At 34.1% G+C, this 21,694-nt stretch overlaps 1 protein-coding gene across 4 annotated transcripts; it reads left to right on the forward strand.

The window, feature by feature from the left end:
• The first annotated feature begins 1,261 nt into the window (after window positions 1-1,261).
• Window positions 1,262-11,108, forward strand: LOC138335386 (hydroxysteroid 11-beta-dehydrogenase 1-like protein). 4 transcript variants are annotated; one of them, XM_069284445.1, is made up of 7 exons: window positions 1,262-1,312; window positions 3,094-3,264; window positions 4,210-4,340; window positions 4,547-4,645; window positions 7,810-8,023; window positions 9,154-9,291; window positions 10,309-11,108. In XM_069284445.1, the coding sequence occupies exons 2-7, from the start codon at window positions 3,192-3,194 to the stop codon at window positions 10,542-10,544; spliced, it is 891 nt and encodes a 296-aa protein (XP_069140546.1). In that variant the 5' UTR covers window positions 1,262-1,312; window positions 3,094-3,191; the 3' UTR covers window positions 10,545-11,108. The 4 variants fall into 4 exon arrangements, with proteins under 4 accessions (XP_069140546.1, XP_069140544.1, XP_069140545.1 ...); XM_069284443.1 differs by lacking the exon at window positions 1,262-1,312 and adding an exon at window positions 1,504-1,639; XM_069284444.1 differs by lacking the exon at window positions 1,262-1,312 and adding an exon at window positions 2,408-2,555.
• The last annotated feature ends 10,586 nt before the right edge of the window (window positions 11,109-21,694 follow it).

Raw genomic sequence — 21,694 nt, forward strand, 5'->3', positions numbered from 1 at the left:
TACTTTAAAACTATGAATATGTTGCTTTTATTGAAGAGACACTGATATTTAAAAGTGTAAAATATTGTACTGTTTTCAGGACTGCATGATAATAAATTTATGAATTTAAGCAGGCATTATCAAAGGAAATTAATGTTCCATTTATACTATTATATTTTTAATGTTTTCTATATGTCAATGAAATGTATACAATATATTTTTCATCATCATAAGATTAATTTGTATATTAATCAAGTAGTGACATAACATTTATGCTTTTTTACATAATCAAGATATCTTGTTGCTTTGCCAAGTATAGTCACTGACTTAATTGCATCATCTATTACAATGGATGTGACGATCATGTGGTTGATATACTAAATGTGACTTGTACGGTGATTTGGTATCAGTGCGATAAAGAGACTGGGAACAAATTTACATAAGGTTGTGTAACTATCTACTCGTTTAAACCCCGTTCTTTTATATTCATCAGGTACATAGCGTAATTATTGAATTTCAACTTCAGCAGTCGTTATTCTTTGGGTATCAATGCGATAAAGAGACTGGGGACTTTACATAAGGTTGTGTAACTATCTACTCGTTTAAACCCCGTTCTTTTATATTCATCAGGTATATAACGTTATTATTGAATTTCAACTTCAGCAGTTGTTATTTATTTTATTCATGGACAGAAATATATCATGTGATATTTAAAAAAAAATTCTTTTTGCATACAACTGAAGAAATTAAAATGTGTTTGAGCAACTTGATCAAGAGGTAAACGGCAATGACATTTTGTCTCACCCTCGTTTTTATTTAGTTTTATTAGGTCTGTAATGAAACTAAAGTCTTAGATATATCCCCGAAACTGAATTCCTAGTAAAGAATTTAATTAACTAAATTTCCAATAGAAAGTATCATAAAATAAATATGAAATAAAATAAAAAGAAATGAAATAAATAATAAAAATATCTATGTTTTGATGTAGTTTATTAGGTTCGTTTCCCTAGAAACAGAATTTTTCCTTCACTTCTATAATGCGTCGTTTTATGGCAAATCTCCAGTTTAGCAATGCTCCAACTTCGCTAGCCAAGGGTAAAAGCAGAGTATCGGCTTATACCCTTGGCTAGCGAAGTTGGCAATGCTCATGAAACTAAATATTATTAAGGTATTACTTAACGACGCCGGTGTCAACATTTTCGTTTATGTCCAATGTTTTACAAAGTGAAAATCACAGTTGGAGCTCGGTCAAGCTGTTTCTATTTGGCGACTGTATAACATCATATACCTAGAGGGATAAATGAGAGAAAAGATACACGTAATTTTTGCTGAAGTAAGTACACTATATGTTTATTAATTGTTTTATCACCTTCTTTTTACGTATTGGTCAACATCTAATAAAATACCATTCTGATGAAAATACAGGTCTCCATGAAACATAGAGCATTAAGGTACATGTACGTATACGTAGCGTATACATGTATATGGAGAGCTGTATCTAATCGGACTGATAAGATACTATCAAAGTTAAAGGGGGATAACTCTAGTTGACTGGCATGCTATTTCCCCTCTGTTATTGGAGTGCACCGGGCTCACATGTCTACAAGCGCACGTGTTTTGGTTATATAAGCGGCCTCTTCTGATTGTTGACAACCACGTGGTGAGTATAACTGCACCGATTGATCCTTACTAGTCGGGGACAGGTTCATTCCCATACAGCCATAAGCATTTCAGATAAGTCTATCAGTTCCACAGGTTGTATGTGTGTTATATTAACCGGCTAGTTATAGGTCAGTAAAGGGGGGTACACATATGTGTGTGTCCCTGTCAGATGGACAGTCCAGTACTGAGATTATCAGATCGGGCAAAACCATCAACTAAACTGATTACATTCATACGAGAGCTGTGGCTCTTACGGTCTATAATGTGTTCCCAGCTGTTTGTAAGACTCCTCTATAGTAATTGACAATTCGTTCTGTGTAATATTTGCACGAAAGGTTGAACACACGAAATGCGCAATATTTACAGGAAAGGATCGAATGACAAAACATTGGAATCAGCGAGTTTAAGCTGACCGATTACCTAAACAGCCAAAGAAAGCATGGACTTTGCCTAAATCTATTCACTATTCGCGTCCTACATATTGACCGCTAGCGGTTATATAATACAACAATGTAGTATTTGAGTAAACTCTTTTGCTTATCGAATTCACCCCTGGAGACATAACAATAGACCCTTCTCATCAAAGACTAGACTACTCCATTATGAAGTTTCAGGGGTGAATGCTTTAAATGCCCACCTTATGGTATTTCTAACCATACTTTAACTGTAGAAATTAGATTGATGTCCATAATATACTATGTAGAGCGATTTGATACTAGATCGTGTATATATAAAGAGAGATGGATGATGGTATTCTGAATGACATTAAATACCCTATGTACATGTATGTGTGTGATTATTTACGTTTTATGCCTTCGTGCACCTTTTATCACTCATGGGAGTTGAGAGATGAATGCACTCGACACCTTTTTATCTTTCTGTATCTCCAGTATAGAACACCATGTTTGATCAAGGTATGGGACTTTCTAAATGATTTGTTTACGTTAATAGACATTTGTATAAATATTTAAGTTTAGGAGAAATATAACGATACAGAGACGGTGCTCGGTAAACGTATGAACATAATATATGAATGTATTGTAAGTATATCAAGAACATGCATATGTTCCCCGTGATAATACCAAAACAGTATGGGTACGTGTGTTGTTCTAAGGAAAGGGGCGTCTCTCAATACATAGTCAGTTTTAATAGCATGACTAAAATCATGTTATATATAATATGCTTTGTTGCGAAAATTTGTATTAAAAAATGTTGGTGCTACTTATTGGAAGACAAAAGACCCGAAATGTAAATAAGTATTAAGATTTCATGTTTTTTTCTTCACCTTTTAGGTCAGTAAGACAATGTTTTATGGTATACATGTAGCTTGTGATAAATTTTATATATTATTGATTTGCAACGAAAATTTGTATTAAAAGAAATGAAAGTGCTATTTATTGGAAGACAAGTTTACAGATGTATAATGATTTGGATTTTTGTTTTACTTTTCAGGTCCATATTACCTTGTAATAATGTAAATTGTCACATATAACAAATTTCGTTTGAATGAAACTAAAGCTGACTGGATCTGTTGAGGAGTGAAGTAAACGATGTGGGGCAAAGTGATTGCAGTACTGGTTGGAATTCTAGCTGGATTATGGTGGATGCGTGGGTTTGATGAAGGTGAACGTTTATTTAAACATTAAACTGTCTTCCTATGGCATATATGGTCTATATATATAGATGCCAGAGCTTTGCAGACAATCTTCATAATGCGCGCTAGCCCATTATGAGATGATTGTCTGCAAAGCTCTGGCATCTGTGCGCGCATTATGAAGATTGTCTGCAAAGCTCTGGCATCTGTATAGACCATAGATGCCATAGGAAGATAGTTTAATGCTTATATTTACATTATCAACTCTTTTTGGATCCTGTACTTAACGTTATTTAAGCTAGACCAGGAAAACCGTTCATCAACGACGATTTCGTTCACAAGATGGAACAGCCATTTTGACGGCGATCAGTTGACGTCACCACGTCAGCATTAGTCACGTCATAATAGTCACGCTTTGAGTGTCAGTTTTGCCGCCATATACTTCACTTTGCCTTGGTTAGTTTATATAGTAGAAGTGACAAACAAATGTAAATAAACATGTATAAACTTCACGGGATCATAATTTGACTAGCCACCAGACCCTAAATTGTTGAAAAGACTTTCTCAGCAGTGTTCTTTACTAGATTATCTCCCACTAGTTTGAAACTTTCTAGAAAGAGACATATAGTAGTGACAGTAATAATCAAGCCAAATTTTAGTATTTTATTCCCCAATATTCTGGAGACTGGTGGCCATAGTCTAGGTCATAGAAATCTTGAGTATATCTCAACGTCAACATGGGTGTTTTTAACTTACATTGACAGCTTTAATATGTAAACTGAAATACTGTTAAGTGAGGTGATATCTCAATTATATTCATTTAAGTCAACCTTCTTTCGCCCCAGTAATATTGATAACTGGACAAAATGAAGCAATATCAATTTTCTATTATCCTTTCCGACTATGTATTAAGAATGGTTAATTTCAAATTTCTATCTAATATGTACTTGTAATGTAAATACGATATAATTTAGGGGTCATCCGCGGCAAAAAGGTGCTTGTGACGGGAGCCTCTACTGGGATTGGTGAACAGTTAGCCTATCACTATGCTCGGATGGGCGCCAGTGTTATGGTTACTGCGAGGCGTGCGCAGAGACTACAGGAGGTAAATAAGCCTACGTCACGTCATGTCGCTCATGTCATCTGCATAATAAAATTTTCTGATATCGGATTCTTGTGTCGACATTATTATGAAGTATATTCAGAAACTCTTGTCTTTTTGATATACATGTGGTGAATTTATATTCTTATCACTTCCGTTTTATTCTTTGTCTAAAATATTTTTATTTTGATCTTGGCGTTGTTTAAAAGGTCGTGGCCAAATGCAAGGAGCTGGGAAATCCGGACGCCATCTTTGGTTACGTCAATGGTGACATGTCAAATATGTCCTTCACGGAACACTTAATAAAGGTAAATGTTAACACATAGAAATCAAAATAATTTTAGAATGTGAAAGTTACGCGACAAATTATATATTGGCTCAAAATGTCTCAATTCCATTAGAAAAGTGAATTGGTTTAGAGTATATTTCTACATGCATATACCCTAACAATGCTATTACTGATAAATTCAGTAACGGAATATTGGGAATATCAAAATATCAATGAAAGTTTTTTAAGGTATTTTGATCACATACATCTATGTTGTTATCTGAAATTTATTGAACTAGTGTCGATTGATTCTAAGAATCATCACTCTTTCTTAAAGTGTTAATCACACCTCAAACTTCATTTCTCTGAGGCCAAAAAAAATATATGTATGTTTCAGGTTACATGACTGGAAAAAATAGGGTAGGTCGGTCGGGAATTTATTTTATTTTATTTTTTATTTAATTATTTTAGGAGAGGTTGGGGAGGGGTTGAGTTGCTTTAATTACTACATTACAAAGTAATTTGTCTTTCTGGCTTTAGGCTGGCTAGAAGTCTTTTATTTCTCATTACCTTAATTGAACCTTATCTGGATAAACTTAAAGCCAGCGTAAAAATCTAAATTAAAAACTTCACACACTACATTTTTGTTTTGAAAAAAGTGTAATAAAATAGGTAGGGTCGGAGGCAAAAACTAGAGTAGGTAGGGGTACCTGAAACATACATCTTCTTTTTTGGCCTGATCATTTTCAGATTCCCAGGTTGATTAGCAGATGCTATAATGTTCATAATCGAAGACTTGATGATGTGCCTCGACTATATAAAGTCAAGCCAATAGCCAATACTAGTCATTATTGAAAGTATTTGGGAGGTAGCTGTACTTGTTTCCTCGCAAATGACTTGTCAAATGGTCAACGTTTTCTCCATTATATCGCACTCAACGTGACCAACTTACCTGTTATGCGTCTTAATTTTGTTTTATTATTTTACAATTGAACCCACAGGGACCTGACACGATTTTTTAACCAAATGTATACATATCAAGCGTATGAACTCGGCGGTCAAGAAAAAGAGACCTATTTTTTAACCGTGATTTTTTTAAGATAAACGGCCACTTTACACCAGTGACGCATGTCTTACGTTAAAGAGATCTAATATATCTTTCCAATGAATGCTTGATGAAAAACATTGGCCAAGTATTGATGAAGTTATGGCCTGATGAATCGGGAAAGTTACGAAAAATATGCTAGGTAGACATTGCCTAGTCCGCTAAACCTGCCTATATTATTAGGCTTTTTATTTTTTTTTTTTTTGCCTAATATATATATTAGAAAAAAAGCCTAATAATATAGGCAGGTTTAGCGGACTAGACATTGCCCTGTCCGCTTGAAATGTCGTCTCGCCTCTCATGGGTACCTCAAAAACCAAGCCGAAATCACATAATCTACTCTTGTGGTGGTTAATAGTGCCCATGACTGTGTTCATCCACAATCCCCTGTGGAGATGCCATGTCCAATTCTTTGTAGAAACGCCATTTAAACACCATTGTGCACACTTATTTTAACCATTACTGCAATGTTAATTTTTTTCTCGGAATGATTCTCGATTTTACTGGTTGTGACTGCATTATACAAATTATGTTGTGTTGCGCTTGTCGGTAAAATGGAAAAGTGTTCCGAAGAACATATATGTATGAAGCCTATATTGTTTGTTAAAATCGTGCCATGTCCCTGTGATTTGACCCAGATTTGTATGTCGCTGATCAAAGAAAAGAACGATAATTCTTCTGAGTTTATGAACGATAACCTAACACGGGATTTTTAGCACGATCGTAGCTTACAGCATGACCCCTGGTTTTGAAAATCACGTAGTGAACAGGATATCTGAAGTTATATATCATTAACAGCAATGAAAGGCAAAGACATGTAGTTATAGATGAGGACGGAACTAATAAAACTTGGCGACAAACAGACATAAACTGTATTTTTGAGGAATTAAAATATATTTCATTCCTTCTTTGTCTATAGTAATATTTAAATGAAAATCACAATGCATAATGGGGAATTATGTGGCCGACGGTACCACTTCATACAAAAGAAATATAATTTAAGAAAAGATTAGGCAATTAAGATACATATATATTTAATATTTTTCTATTCTTAAATATTTTACTCAAAGTGTCATGACATCATAATCACCTGTGTTGGATAATCTATATTCCCTAGACAGTGTCACAAGTCAGGTGCCCTAGTTTCATTTAGATGCTGCTTAAGGCCTATATGTGTGTGTAAATATGTTACATATACCCTTTACTGTTGAAGGGAAAAACAATGGTTGAGAGTTAATTAATGTATTTTGTTATCAAGGCTCTGGGAAAGGCTCGACTGTAGCTGCCAATGTCAATTTGTTGACCCGTAGTACACATTCTGTTGTGCCGAGACCCAGCCAATATAACTTGTGTGCATTGTTATCTTAATTGTGAAGTTTATATTGTGTTGAAGAAAATGAGATAAAAGTTAAGTAATTAATTTCAACATATTGAAGCTAATTCAGTTTACCTCTTATAACCAGGACAGCGAAACATCTTTGTTTTTTTGTCACCTATAATGAATTAAGCCCTCCTCTAGCAGGCATCCTTTTAAAAGTCTAGTCAACTTAACACTTTGATTATACATATTTGTACATGTGTGATACCGATAAGCAATCATACAGGAAAAAGTTTCCCAAATCATTTTTTATCATATTACAATATTCTGATAAACTTGAATTAACAGCATTGTTAAATGTCTGAATTTTATTACATTTTCTTATATTAAAGTTAAGTTGATGCTATTTGAATTGTCCCAACAATATTCACACTAAGAAGATGCTGCTTCTGCATACGCTCACACTAAAATCCTGCTTAGAAAAAAAATGTTCTGCACAAATCATTTTTTTTATAAAACTGTTGATTTATATATAAATTAACATTTGATAAATAGCATCTGTCTTGAAAGAATTGTATGATTGTTTTAATACCAACATTGATAACAAATACCAGTGGTCATTTGAATTGTCCTAATTATTTTTTAAGTTAAACAGTGCATATGAGTGATAATCAAGAATATTAGTCAAAACATATCATTGAACATTAAATAACTGGACCATCGTGCTACGAGACCATCGGCCTCTTGTTGTTAAATATTCTTTTTTTTTTCGTTTCTAAAGGAATCTACACAAAGAATGGGAGGTTTGGACTACTTGCTACTAAATCACATACTCTCACCAAACCTGGGGTTCTGGAAAGGCGACAAAGACGATATGGCTCACTTAGACAAGGTGTTTGAAGTGAACTTTAAAGCCTATGTACATCTGGCGTCCCACGCCCTCCCGGCATTAGAGAAATCGGGAGGTCACATTGTTGTACTGTCATCATTTGCAGGTAACGGAAGCATGAAAATGCATTCAAACTTGATTAAAGGAGGGGGCGAGATATTGGAAAAAATACTTACTTGACAGGCATTGGAAGTATAACATTATCATGTGTAATTATCAAATAGTTAAGTATAGCAATGGAATGAATTGAATCTGTTTCTTGTAATATGTATTGTCCACAAGGCTTTGCCTATTGCGATTATTAGAAAACAAAAATATAATTCCGTTTCTGACATTACAATGTATGTGTTTCAAGAATTTGATTCGATAATATTTCATATTCGGTAAACTATTATGATTACTTTTTATTTGTTTTCATACTAAATCCGACTTTGTGATTGGCAGATTCTTTTCCTTCATATAATATAAAGAAAAAATCCGAGAATGGGGCGAAACCCCGAGGTTATCATAACATGACGATAGAGACGTCGACGTTGCGTATTGATTTAGAAAAAAAAAATCCATTGGAAAATCAAAAGAGTCGTACGTTTTAACGTATTTTATAAGTAGTCTGAAAAGCTAATAATAAGCATTGATTTAACTATTTTTAACTTCGTCGGGTTATGAAATACATTTTGTTTGCAAACTTTTGTGAGAATTCACTACGCAGATACACAGTTTGCAAACAAAATTTCTTTCATACCATGATGAAGTTAAAAAATAGTGACAGTAATGCTTAAATAACGAAAAAGATTTAAATACAAGTAGAACAGCACAAAATAGAGAACAAACGAAAATCAGTTCAAGCGGAATAACTCCTTTCTTAATATGACAAATAATTTGCCTATTTTATTGGCTTTGTACAGAGACATTTCAAATATGATGACTAATTTATCTTAATATATTTATTTTTTGACCATATGACCCATAGTCATCATGTTTTGTCCGTCGTCGTTCGCCGTGCGCCGTGCGCCGTGCGCAACTTTTCACATTTTGAACTTCTTCGCAAGTTCAACCAATACGATGTGGCTAAAATTTGTTAGAAATGATCCTGACATGGTCCCGACCACTTGTTCTTTTTTGACATTCTTTATGTATTTTCTGTTACTGTCCACAATTAGTTTCGGTTCGTTGACCAATGATTACATAAATGATACATTGATAACTGACTCGACATTATTTATTTCCGTTTTACAGGCAAAATAGCCCCGCCCTTCTCAGTTCCATACGCCTCTACGAAGTGGGCACTGGGCGGATTCTTTACTGGACTCCGACAAGAGCTGACGATGACGGGAAGCAATGTATCTATCACTATCTGTATCATAGGATTCATCGGTACGTCCTGCTCATCAATATGCTTCAAAAACATTTTTATTGCTTCCCAACATAAAAAAAAAATTTTTACCATCCCTACAACGCAAAGGAGAAGGTACGTTAAGACTCGAATATGGCCTCAAAATTAATTCTCCAGTAAAGAAAAACATATTTTGCCATATAACAGCTGAATACATTTGTTAACACATTACATCTCGAAAATATCCCGCAGTGTGCCAATTATGTTCACTATGACGTCATCAACATGCAGGTTCCCGCCATTTTTCACAAAAATCCTTGAAAAATCATACTTTTTGAGTGGTTTTCTCTGAAAATGAATGTGGCCGCCTTCGTGGAGCAGAAAGAGATTTTCACACGTTGTGTATCGTGTATGTATGCATATCCATGCAATATGTGAAGTTGCTCCAAGGTGGCGGCCAAATCTATTTTTAAGCCTTTTCTAACCTAAAGATGTTGAATTTCTAGCAAAATTTGGCGAGAAGAGGAAAATCATCAATTTGATGACGTCATAGGTGGGACACATCGTGTACATGGTTATAAAAAATTATGTTTTGATGAATGGCAAGTATGAGAGTATTTATTGATATGAAATTGATGGGGATCAGAGTTAATTTTTTTCGGCCTGAAAAATTAAGGCCAAATACTTGTCCTATCATATCTACTCCTTTCGCATTATGATAAACTATATGTCATTAGTGAAGTTATATGGATTTCACAATATGTTTTTGGGCATTGCATTTTGATTGGTTTGAGCAGTATTTCTAATTTCCAACACTAATCTTGACTTTCCTGAAATCCGTGACGTATTACGTCGGTTGACGTCTTGTAATGTTGTGAAACCGTATGTTCCTGGATCTGTACTCTGGATGGTCCCATTCACCGAAGAATGCATTTTGCTTGTTTATTGCAGATTTGTCGTTAATGCGTTTATTTTAATGCAAGTCACTGTCTATGCCATAAAATGGAGCGTCTTGGTAGCAGTAGATTTATTAACCAATGTCTTTGTTTTTATTCCAGCTACGGATAATGCCGTGACAGCTTTTGGAGAAATTCAGAATGGATTGCCACTTCAACGAATCATAGGCTCGGCCGCCAGCCCGTCCGATACCGCCCTCGACATCATCAGAGGAGCTGCAGCCCGCGAAGAGGAGATGTATACGCCCTTCCAGAAAACTTACATAACGACATGGATCAGTGGAGTGTGTCCAAGTTTAATGAATTATTTAATACGTGCTATATACAGTGATGTGTGAATTTCCACACGTCACCACTAGTCCCAAGACATCACTCAAAGGCTTGATAATGGTTGTCTCTTCGACATGTAAGAAAATATTGTATAACTAGCCTAATGATTTTTGGTTTTTATTATTAATATCACTATCGTCGCTTACATTATTGTACCATATCATTTATGTTCGATATCAAGTTTTCGTTTCACATTATAGAGACATCTTGGTCCTACAACATTTATCACCAGGTGGAGTGATTTGGTCAACATCCCAGTGACGTGTGCGATGAATGGGTAAAATGTGATAAAAAGACAAAAGAACAAATTTGGAAGAGGTTGCGTAACTATACATGTAAATCACAACCATTTATATATTTATGTACAAAAAAGTTGTAACATGTATTTCAACTTCCACTTCTCCAGGTACATTATTTTTTTATTACATTTCAACGTCCACAGTTTTAGTTGTCTTGTTCGTGTTGTAATGAATACTGTGTGATATTGTTTTAAACTTCTTGTATACAATGTACGGTATTTAAATATGTGTTTGATCAATCTGACCAGTTTAGTAAATGACAATGATATTTTGCGCTTTACTTTTTGCCTTTTCTTTAATGGCGGCGGCATTAATATTTGCTTTAAAGTCCCATGTAGACAAAGTAAATCACCCAATTGAGCTGGAACTTGGTCAAGTTGTTCATTGAATCCCCCAGAACACACGCACAAAGATCGCTGTTTTGGTAGAGAACGTGTTAGGGCTTAAAGTTTTAGTGGATTCTGAAAATTTGTGTGATACCATTGAACTTAATTTGGGTCTATCGTATCAATATCAATAAAATAATAAACAGACTTCTATATGCTGTAACAAAGAGCATAACTACCAGAGTTCAAAGTAAGTTCACATTTTAAATTCTTAGGAAGTAAAGGAAAGTATTTATTACAATACAACAAGGACGTAAACCATCTCCTTGCAATAGTCCTAAGGGATAATGAGCGATAGTGCGACGTACACCTGTTACCGAGAATGATATCCGTGCGTTCCATTTGCAGATTCGTACCAGTTGTATCGATACGAATCTGTTGTATCCCAAACGGAACGCGCCGTACCAACAGAACCGTACCGGTATCGTTGGTTCGTTTTCAGAAGCGTACCACTTGGATCCAAGATGGCGGACTCGAGAATTTTCATTTGTGATCGGAATGTTTTCTTTGTTGAAAACAAGACAGAGATTATTTATATCCTATAAAACTACATGGATTATTTATTTCAATGTAATCCGAAACTATTTATGTTTTACTTTTATATCCATTTTATTGTTAACACCGAAAATACTTTTATATTCGAAGCGTATCTTTCTTATGAGTGCCGCCATTATGGAAACATCAAAACGCGTTCAATTTGGCGGTGCCGTATCACTTAAGTACAACTGGTACGGATCCACAAATGGAACGCACGGATAGTCATATGGGTATATACCTTTGGGTTATTTATTAATTATTTGATACATTTTGTACATGCAAAATATCTCGGAGCATGGGCCTTATATACATGGATATGGATAATGTACTAGAAATAAGAGTTTTATGAAGTAGTAAGCAAGCACTTAACGTTTAACAGACATATTTCTAGTTTTAAATTTGAAGTCTGCTTCTGAAGTTTATTTATATTCGATTTTGTGCTGATATAAACTTGACTAAGTTCTTAAGGTTGAAGACTCCGTTTAAAGTAGTGATTGTCTGTATGCATATACACGTATATCACATCTTAGGTGAAATTTACCATATTTTATATTTTTTTAAATTAGTTGATATAAAGTGTAAATAGTGCATCCGTCCTAACCTTAGATATTATCGTTGACTCGTAGACTGTTGTGTTGTTAATAAATTTTGGCAAAATATAAAAAAAGTACATTTCAGTTATGCAAGTCCACATGGTTCACTACATAATTTCTGTCACTAAATAAGTATGCTATTATGTTTACTAGTGTTTATAGCATGAAGTAGAAGTGAGGGTTAGGACGGATGCATCGGCACGTTATAGTGACTAAGTTATGTAGGCATAAAAATCACGCGGTCTTGAAACTTAATTCCTACCGTCATGATAGTGGATATTATCGATCATGGAAAGAAACATTAAGTTTGTACTGTTTGGCGATTACAGCATAATATACAAAGTGGGATATATTAATGAGAGGAAATCCACCTAACTTTTGCTCAAGTAAGTACACTATGTTTATTAGTTTTAATCATATTCGTTTTATATATGGTCAAGGGGCCACGATGGCCGAGTGGTTAACATGTCTCCACGTATTACCACACGTCCTCCACCTCTGGGTCGCGAGTTCGAAACCCATGTGGGACAGTTGGCAAGTACTGGCCGCTGATAATCCTTACATGACTCTGGCAGTTAATAGGACGTTAAACTAATAATGAAATGTGGTTCAGCAGCGTATAAGATAAAGGGGAATTACTCTAGTTGATTGTTATTATATTTTATAAAAGGTTCATTCATATATAACCATAAGCAGTTCTGATAAGTATATCAGTTCCACATCTTGTAGGTTACTCCAACAATGTTAGATTTATAGCACGACGAGACACTTTTGGAACATTACGTCATGTCTAACCTCTAAATACCGATAGGCCATTTACCCGATGCTGAGGGTAACGTTTTCAAAGTTTGGATTGTGACAATATAAAACGTTAAAATCATATTTTAATCGTCATTAATGTCAAATATCTACCTCTTTTTCATAAATCAACAAGTTTTTTGACAAAATCAGCCGTAAAATTCATCTAAAACAAATATTTACATCTCTTAACGTAAACTTTCATGACCCAGACAAAACTTTATGATGAAAGCGATCCGCCCGGTAAATAGAAAAAACGAAATGCAAAGTCCCCAAAACGTTTGATCTGCCTTTACTTTTACTTGCATTCTGCCCGCTTGAATTCACGTTCCGTTTTTTGTAGTTACCAGCCGCCATATTTAAAACTAGGTCAAAATGTTAAGGAAAGGATTCATCATATCTAATCCGCTAAAATACTATTTATGAGGCCTCAAGTTATGGGTTTCCTAGATAAATGGGATCATTAATACCTAAACTGTAAGTACACATCAATGTTATCACTGTTAGAGCTATAAATATTGATATCATTGCACTTTTCATTCCGCCTTCATCTAACGTCGGAAGCTGCATCAAAGAAACGACCCTTCGGAAATGAGAGTCGACAGTCAGCAAGCAAAATAATGTCCGATAAAACGGCTGACCAGTCGACTCTCACGTTATGGGAGTACTTGTAGGTATGTTTTCTTTAATACCTAATATAATAACACTGGCTGGTCTTGGGCAATACACTCGTGTCGTTTGAGGCTGTATCACATGTGTATTACATTTGTAGATGAGAGGTTGAGTCTGGGGAACTCGCTCAGAAAACACGTCTTTCCTGTTCCACGTCTTTTTATCTACTCTCCAAATATGTCTTTTATTATAAGAGATTTACAATAAAGGGGAATAACTCGTATAAATTAGAGTTACAATTATCTCCCTTAGAATATACCAAGTAATCTACTTTCACCCATATATAGACATATCAACATCAATCCGCCATCTTGAAATTTCAGAGTTATTCTCTCCTTGATCGGATTAAAGACACTTCCGGTTTTCATTACGCAATATAGAAACAGCTCACAACTACTTGCATTTTTGAGTAACTTGAATCGATTTTTCCCGATTTGTGACACGTTTCTTTGCTGTTTTGTTGGTAATACTGTTTGAACTGCATATTTTCATATATGTATGGGTTATACTACGTCTTCCATCTTTCTCGAGACTGTATTAAAGCATGGTGAAATTGACAATTGGTTATATATCCACTGTAATTGAAGCATTAAATATCAACGTTAAAAAAACTCGGTGGTTTCACTAGAACCTTGAAAATCATGTTGTCCCTCTGCGAACTGTTTTGGCCAATTGATCAGTGCAATGATGACTGGTTTTCGTTATACATGTAGTGCAAATTGATGGTTACTTTTAAAAGTAATTCATAAGTGCATGATATAACAAATGCACTGCAAAACAATTAATCAGTATTGTTACATTTACATACACATGGACTTCAAGTTGATGTATTTTACAAGGTATAACTTCTGAAAAAAAATTGTAAAAGTTAAATATAATTCTTAAACATTTTCCGAGCCTGTTGTGACTTTACACGGCAAATGCTCCACATGCAATAATTATAAAAGCTGATTTCCATTTTGTTTGACTGTCTTGTAAACAAAAAATTCAATGAAGCAAAATTGGTCGTCATTTTTATCAAAGGAGGAAGTCAAATAAACCAAGGAGTAAAAATATATTTTTGCTATGTTGTATTTATTTAATTTAAACATGTATATATACGAGCTGTGATCACTGATTTGTAGTATCTGATCGAACACGAATATATTAAGTTTTATACATCAATCAAAAGTAACTACATGAACTACATATTCTATAATAGGTACGAGTTCGCCAAATTCCATGGGTACGGGTTAGCCATGCTTGGGTGCGAGTTCTTAAAATGTGGGTACGAGTTTGTTTGGGTACGAAATTGAATGGGTACGAAATCGCCATAATTCGATCCAAATTAGTAACCGACAACTTATAACGCACTGTGTAAATGGACATGTAACTTTTCATTGGTTATAGGCAATGGCTATTACAATATAGGACTCTTTCATATCATTTGGAATTATATTTACTCAAAACCTAATGCAAGTTGTCCATATCTGGTATGTGTCATCATTCAAACAAATGAAGTACTGTGTGGTTGATGTATTTGAATTGGACACAGAAAGAATATACTGTAGATTAAGGATTGTTTTTTTTCATTATAAACAGCACCCTTCAATCCAAAAGTCTAAAAGTGATATTTGTGTATACATAGATTTCTTTTCTGCACCCTAGGCTCTGGAAATAAAACTGTTAAAACTTACCATCACTGTTTTGTCAATATTTCTGCTACTTGTAATAGTTTGAATCAATCATTTATGTGAAACCAAATCTTAAATGGATTATTTGACTTGTACCTTGAAAGGTTTGCTTTCCTCTGAAAGACTTGGGAAATGATGATAATCTTTTCATTGCAATCAGTAATATGTTATGCCATATCATGATCCCTTTAGGTAGATAAATGTAGTTATTATTATTTATATTCAAAATGAAGTGCACATGCATTCTTTACACATACTTCATAGCACTTTGTTGATTTATTTAGATATATATGTACATGTATGAATCCTGAATGTGCACATAGTTTCAAATAAAAACAAATTTGAAATGACCTACATGTCAATCTTAAATAAGTTGTTATGCTGAAGACAACAATAGGTAATCAGTGGTACATGCAGGTGTTGCTGTCTAAATGAAGCGGAAGCTGAAAGAATGTACATATCTGTACTTATGTGTGTTTGTTTATGTGAATTGTATTCCACCGCCTTCATGAAGAAGTTAAACCGTTATTTAAAGTAGCTTGTCAACAATTAACCAAATTATTATTTATTTATAGTTTGAAGATAACTATATACAAACAATACATGCACATACATCAAACCATACTATGATACAAATATACTTTGATGATATATATGGAATACAAATAGAAAATACATTAGAAATTTATCAGAAAATGATTCTTTTAGGTCCACTTTCAGACATAACCAATGATCTTTTTCTAATCAGTGAAATTTTCCCTCCCATTGCTTCCAGAAATAGTTAATTATTTTTCAGGTTAGTTTATAAGTGTCAAAGTCCTATGTTTGAAGATTTTATTGCTCTCAGATGTATGACTGTGACATTGCCTTGGGACTAGTATAAACCAGTCTTAGAAGTATACATACATGTACATTGTAATAACCAAATATGCATTATATATTATATATACCAGGGATCAAATCTAGGTATTGGGGAAAACTATGGCCCTTTTCAAAATTGGGAAAAGTTTATAATAGCGGCATTATCGGATTTTTGACCATTCTCATTTTGGTAGAAAGAAATCATTTTGAAGTGTTATAACACCTAGAATGTTATTGCAAGATTCAGTAAAACATATTTTTTAGCTCTATCATTATAGCTATATGTAGTAGATGTATGATAAACATGAAGACATTAACCAAAGTCTTAAAAAAATAAAATGTGTCTTAAAAAATTCCTGGAAATCCCCTTTTGGGCACAAGATTTCATAGAGAGGTGAATGTTTCGGAGCCTGCTGATTGGGTATTCAGGGCACATCAGTTTCAAATGTTTAATGTGTGGATTGGGCAATACATGTAGATGTAAAATGTGTAATGAAATTTTAAAATTCTGTTAAGTGTGTGTCTGACAGGGGGGGTAATCAATATTGGAATTTCATGAATATTTTGGTCAATTTTTGGTGCGGAATTCAACATAAGATGGAACCCCAACATAAAAGTTTAGCAAGATGGTAGATCTTTATTTCTTTTTATTCACAGGTATGCCAGATGCCATTCTTCAAAATAAGTGACAGGTGACCAGACTTGAAAACTCCATTTAACTTGGACAGTGGCAAACGTTAATATATCGTATATAGCGAAATCATTTGGTTCTGCGGTCTCTTCAAAGGGGATTTTTTAAGTTTAGAGGGGAATTCAATCCTTGAGGTTCTAAATCAGAGCTAGATTGATACCTGTATGTACATGTAATTGTTGTAAAAACAAAAACATACCCTTTTGAATGTTGTATGCATCTACATTTGTGCATGTTATGATGTACATACATGTAATAACAACATTCATTTAGTTAGAGACTCTACAGGAGTTTAGATTTAAGATAAAATATTTTAATCAAACATGTTTGCAGATGGTTAATTAAAAGACAAATTTAGTCTACAGGTTCATATTTGTAGTCTGTTTTTACGATTTCTACACCCCTGGACTATCTCATAGTAAAATTGGAGGCAACAGAACAAAACAGGTAATTTAGTCATTTGAAGAGCCGCATATAACGGAACATTGTGGTTGACTGTGTGGCTTTGATGTTAGGCGTCGCTCTCTCTGTAGTCTTCAAAGGAAATCTTTGCTGGCCTGTGATTGGTCAAATATTTTTCACTGAGCTGCCTTCAATTTCACTATGAGATAGTCCAGGGGTGTAGAGATCGTAAGTGATCGGAACCCCTGGAGTATCGAGGATGAAGATGGTTATGACAGTGGAAATGTTTACATACATACACAATACATAACACAATTTAACAAAATCCTGTTAGAGTGACATTAAAACTTCATTCAGTTCAAACATATAAGTTTGACATTCTGTCAATAATAATTAGCACAAGCATAGTATTTTATAGCATAGAGGAGTATTTTTATGTCGATACTGTAGGTCTACATATTACCAAGAGCCGTACATGTATACAAATCGTGAGACGGCCAAACTCCTACATATGCTATGGTCAAAGACACAATATTTATTGGTCTATTTCACTGAAAACGGCTACTTTTAATGTTAGAATTTAATCACAGATGCTAACAAACAAATAGGATATGTAGACGATACATTTGTACATATAATACAGCTGTCAAATCACAGTCAACAGTAATGTATCTACGCGAAAGGTACATATGTGCAGTGTAATACCACAGGCGTCTGCATCTGTTTTTGATAAAAATATGATAACCTATCTCTAGCATGTTCATATAGTAGGGGTAGGACATTGTATTTTTCCAAAACCAGATGCAGACATCTGTGGTAATACCGCCATTAGATTACGTTACCGGCTACTTTTAGTCGGTAGTTTTTGTAGTAAACATGACAGTTAACAATATTCGTTCACGTGGTTTAACCAACAGTTCATGATCCAAACGTAACATACATGACAAACCTCTGAAATTTTGTTATTAAAGTGTTTTACGCGAAAGATCGGCTCATGTCTACTACCATGCAATGCTCTGTCCATGCAAACCGGAAGTTGCTTTACTCCCGGCGCCACTATCGCTTTACAAAGGGCGATAACTCAAAAAATGATATGTTGATACGTCTATACATAACACATGGCTACCCATCCAATAAACTTTGTGTAAAAAAACAGCGTCAGCAAAATTATTTTTTTCTCGATGATTGACTGCCGTTTGCTCAACTTAATGTATAGTCGGCGACCTTTGCAAATGTGTGAAATAGAAGAGTCGCGGGAGTTTTACATAGTGCAGAGTTGTTTAATTTCATAAATGGGATGTAACATGGGGTAGTGGAGTACACAAGATTCCCATGAAAAGGTATGTGTAAGATTTGCCGGCATTGCATGGACGATGTATTATACATATGCCGCTTACGTAGCGTAGGCCAAGCATGTCCTACGATTTAACGTTTTTAGAGGTATCCCGAGCTAAATATAGGCAGGTTTAGTGGACTATAGGATCCTATGTATAGAGCAAACACTGAAAACTGTAGATTAGTTAAGATAATAGACAATGCGAGGCCGGGTCGAGCATTGTTCATTATCTTGACTAATCTACAGTATGAGGTGTTCTCTTACTTAATGTTCTCAAAACAATTATATAATGTCTACTCTGGTCATGCATGCATTGCATGAACTTTTTATGAAATTCCATACCAATGATTTTACTAGAATTTTGTTGTGAGTTTGAAATTTCTTCATTCTGAGTGGAGCTGTACAAGAGGCAACATGGCAGACAGTGCAGATCAGATCTTTATGAAGTCAAACTATCTAAATTGATTATTATCAAATATCCATTAAAGAAGTTTATTTTATGATATGTTAATTTAACTGCTGTTTATGTCAGAAGCAGACATTTCACTTGGATATAACTTCTCGGAAATTCACAAGGTATGGAGGATTACCATGGAAATGTAATACTTTTGAAAATACCGCCCGTTATGAAATGAAGCAATAACAACAGTTAAAGAATATGATTGGTCCTTTTAAAAATCACAATATCAGGATTGAGTGAATTCTAAAGGAAACTGCATTGGAATTAAGTGAAAACGGCAAAGTGATAAAAAGAAACTAAAGCTTAATTTTTTTTTCAAATTTGTTCAGTAGGCTTTGTGTGAATCTACAAAGGAATCACACAATCAAACACTGAAAATGTTCAATTTCGGGGAATGTGGATTTATGTGTTATGTGTATGCATTCAAGAAATGAAGTAATTTAAAAAAAAGTGAAATTTTTGGGACAAGAAAAAATTAAAGATAGCATTCAATTTTCAAAGAAAGAAAGTGCATGTTTCTACTAAAAATCAAAACATCATTTTAGGAATACCTGTGCTGTCAAAATACATTTAACTAAAGAGTTTGGATTTTCAATACAAGGAGTAATTTTTAGCGTTGTGGTTGATATGATTGGATTTAAGCCGATGTCTACGAATCAATAAATTAAACAGAAAATATGTAATATATGTATTATTGAAGTCTTGTATTACATTTATATTGAATTTAATTTGATTTATTTGTTATTTTTCTGTCTTTTCACAATGCTGCATGTAGTTTTGCCCTCTACCTTTCACTGTACATTAGTTTACCTAGACCTGTAGACTAGTTGTAATCTAATCTACAGCTACAGGTAAGCTAATGTACAGTGAAAGGTGTACTTATCTACAGACAGAACAAGTACTAAAACAATAGTCCTACTAAAGCACGGGTGACAACAAAAGATGACACATCATAGCCATGTTTTAACTAAGGAATCATTGACCAGTTTGGCATGTTCCTCTGTGGGGTCCCTACACAGTTTCTGGTAGTTCATTGTCCCATATTTCTGTTATATATATTAGAAGTACAATCGTGTTCGTTTTGCGTGTCATGATAAAGGGACAGGTCGCCTCAAAAATGTGACAGTTTGTATTGTCCACACGGTTGGAATTACTACTTTATTACATAAATACATACAATCACACATACAGACACATACTATAACACACACATACATTACAAGGGACAGGTCGCATCAAAAATATGACAGTTTGTATTGTCCACACGGTTGGAATTACTACTTTATTACATAAATACATACATTCACACATACAGACACATACTATAACACACACATACATTACAAGGGACAGGTCGCCTCAAAAATATGACAGTTTGTTTTGTCCACACGGTTGGAATTACTTCTTTATAACATAAATACATACATTCACACATACAGACACATACTATAACACACACATACATTACAAGGGACAGGTCGCCTCAAAAAATATGACAGTTTGTTTTGTCTACACGGTTGGAATTACTTCTTTATTACATAAATACATACAATCACACATACAGACACATACTATAACACACACATACATTACAAGGGACAGGTCGCCTCAAAAATGTGACAGTTTGTTTTGTCCACACGGTTGGAATTACTACTTTATTACATAAATACATACAATCACACATACAGACACATACTATAACACACACATACATTACAAGGGACAGGTCGCCTCAAAAATATGACAGTGTATTTTGTCCACACGGTTGGAATTACTACTTTATTACATAAATACATACAATCACACATACAGACACATACTATAACACACACATACATTACAAGGGACAGGTCGCCTCAAAAATATGACAGTTTGTTTTGTCCACACGGTTGGAATTACTACTTTATTACATAAATACATACAATCACACATACAGACACATACTATAACACACACATACATTACAAACTTGATATAGTTGTGGTGATTTTAAACTAAAGTATATGGAATAAATACATGTGAAATATAACATTGTAATAAGAAATCTTAACAGTTAAGTGGGTTGATGAAATGTCCCTGTGCATTATTGATACACAGGTCATAACCATCCTATCTGAAAATGTCTGAACTTAAATGTGTATAATTTAATTTATATTTATGATTGCATGCTAATTATATATTTGAATCATTAATAAGAATTGTTAAAAGTAAAGTTTAAAGAAACACAAACTAATCAATTGAAAATTGGTATATTAATACGCAAACAGTATTATTGTTCAACTGAATTCCGTCAAAATCAAGAATTAGGCCTATAATATATTAGTAAGTGAATTCTATGGTCAATACAGAGACTTATATTTTGAAAATGTTAAATCGTTTAGAATTTCCAATGAAGAAATGATTATCATTAAGCATTTGTCTATCTATATTAATATTATAACTATTACATC

This window comes from Argopecten irradians, chromosome 11, assembly GCF_041381155.1.
Source record: "Argopecten irradians isolate NY chromosome 11, Ai_NY, whole genome shotgun sequence".
Classification (NCBI taxonomy): Eukaryota; Metazoa; Mollusca; class Bivalvia; order Pectinida; family Pectinidae; genus Argopecten; species Argopecten irradians.

Bases quoted from the DNA above. Each gene is read 5' to 3' on its own strand.
- LOC138335386 (XM_069284445.1), top strand. From the start codon at position 3,192: ATGTGGGGCAAAGTGATTGCAGTACTGGTTGGAATTCTAGCTGGATTA. The intron at 3,265-4,209 runs GTGAACGTTTAT...GATATAATTTAG, and splicing joins GATGCGTGGGTTTGATGAAG to GGGTCATCCGCGGCAAAAAG. The intron at 8,024-9,153 runs GTAACGGAAGCA...TCCGTTTTACAG, and splicing joins TGTACTGTCATCATTTGCAG to GCAAAATAGCCCCGCCCTTC.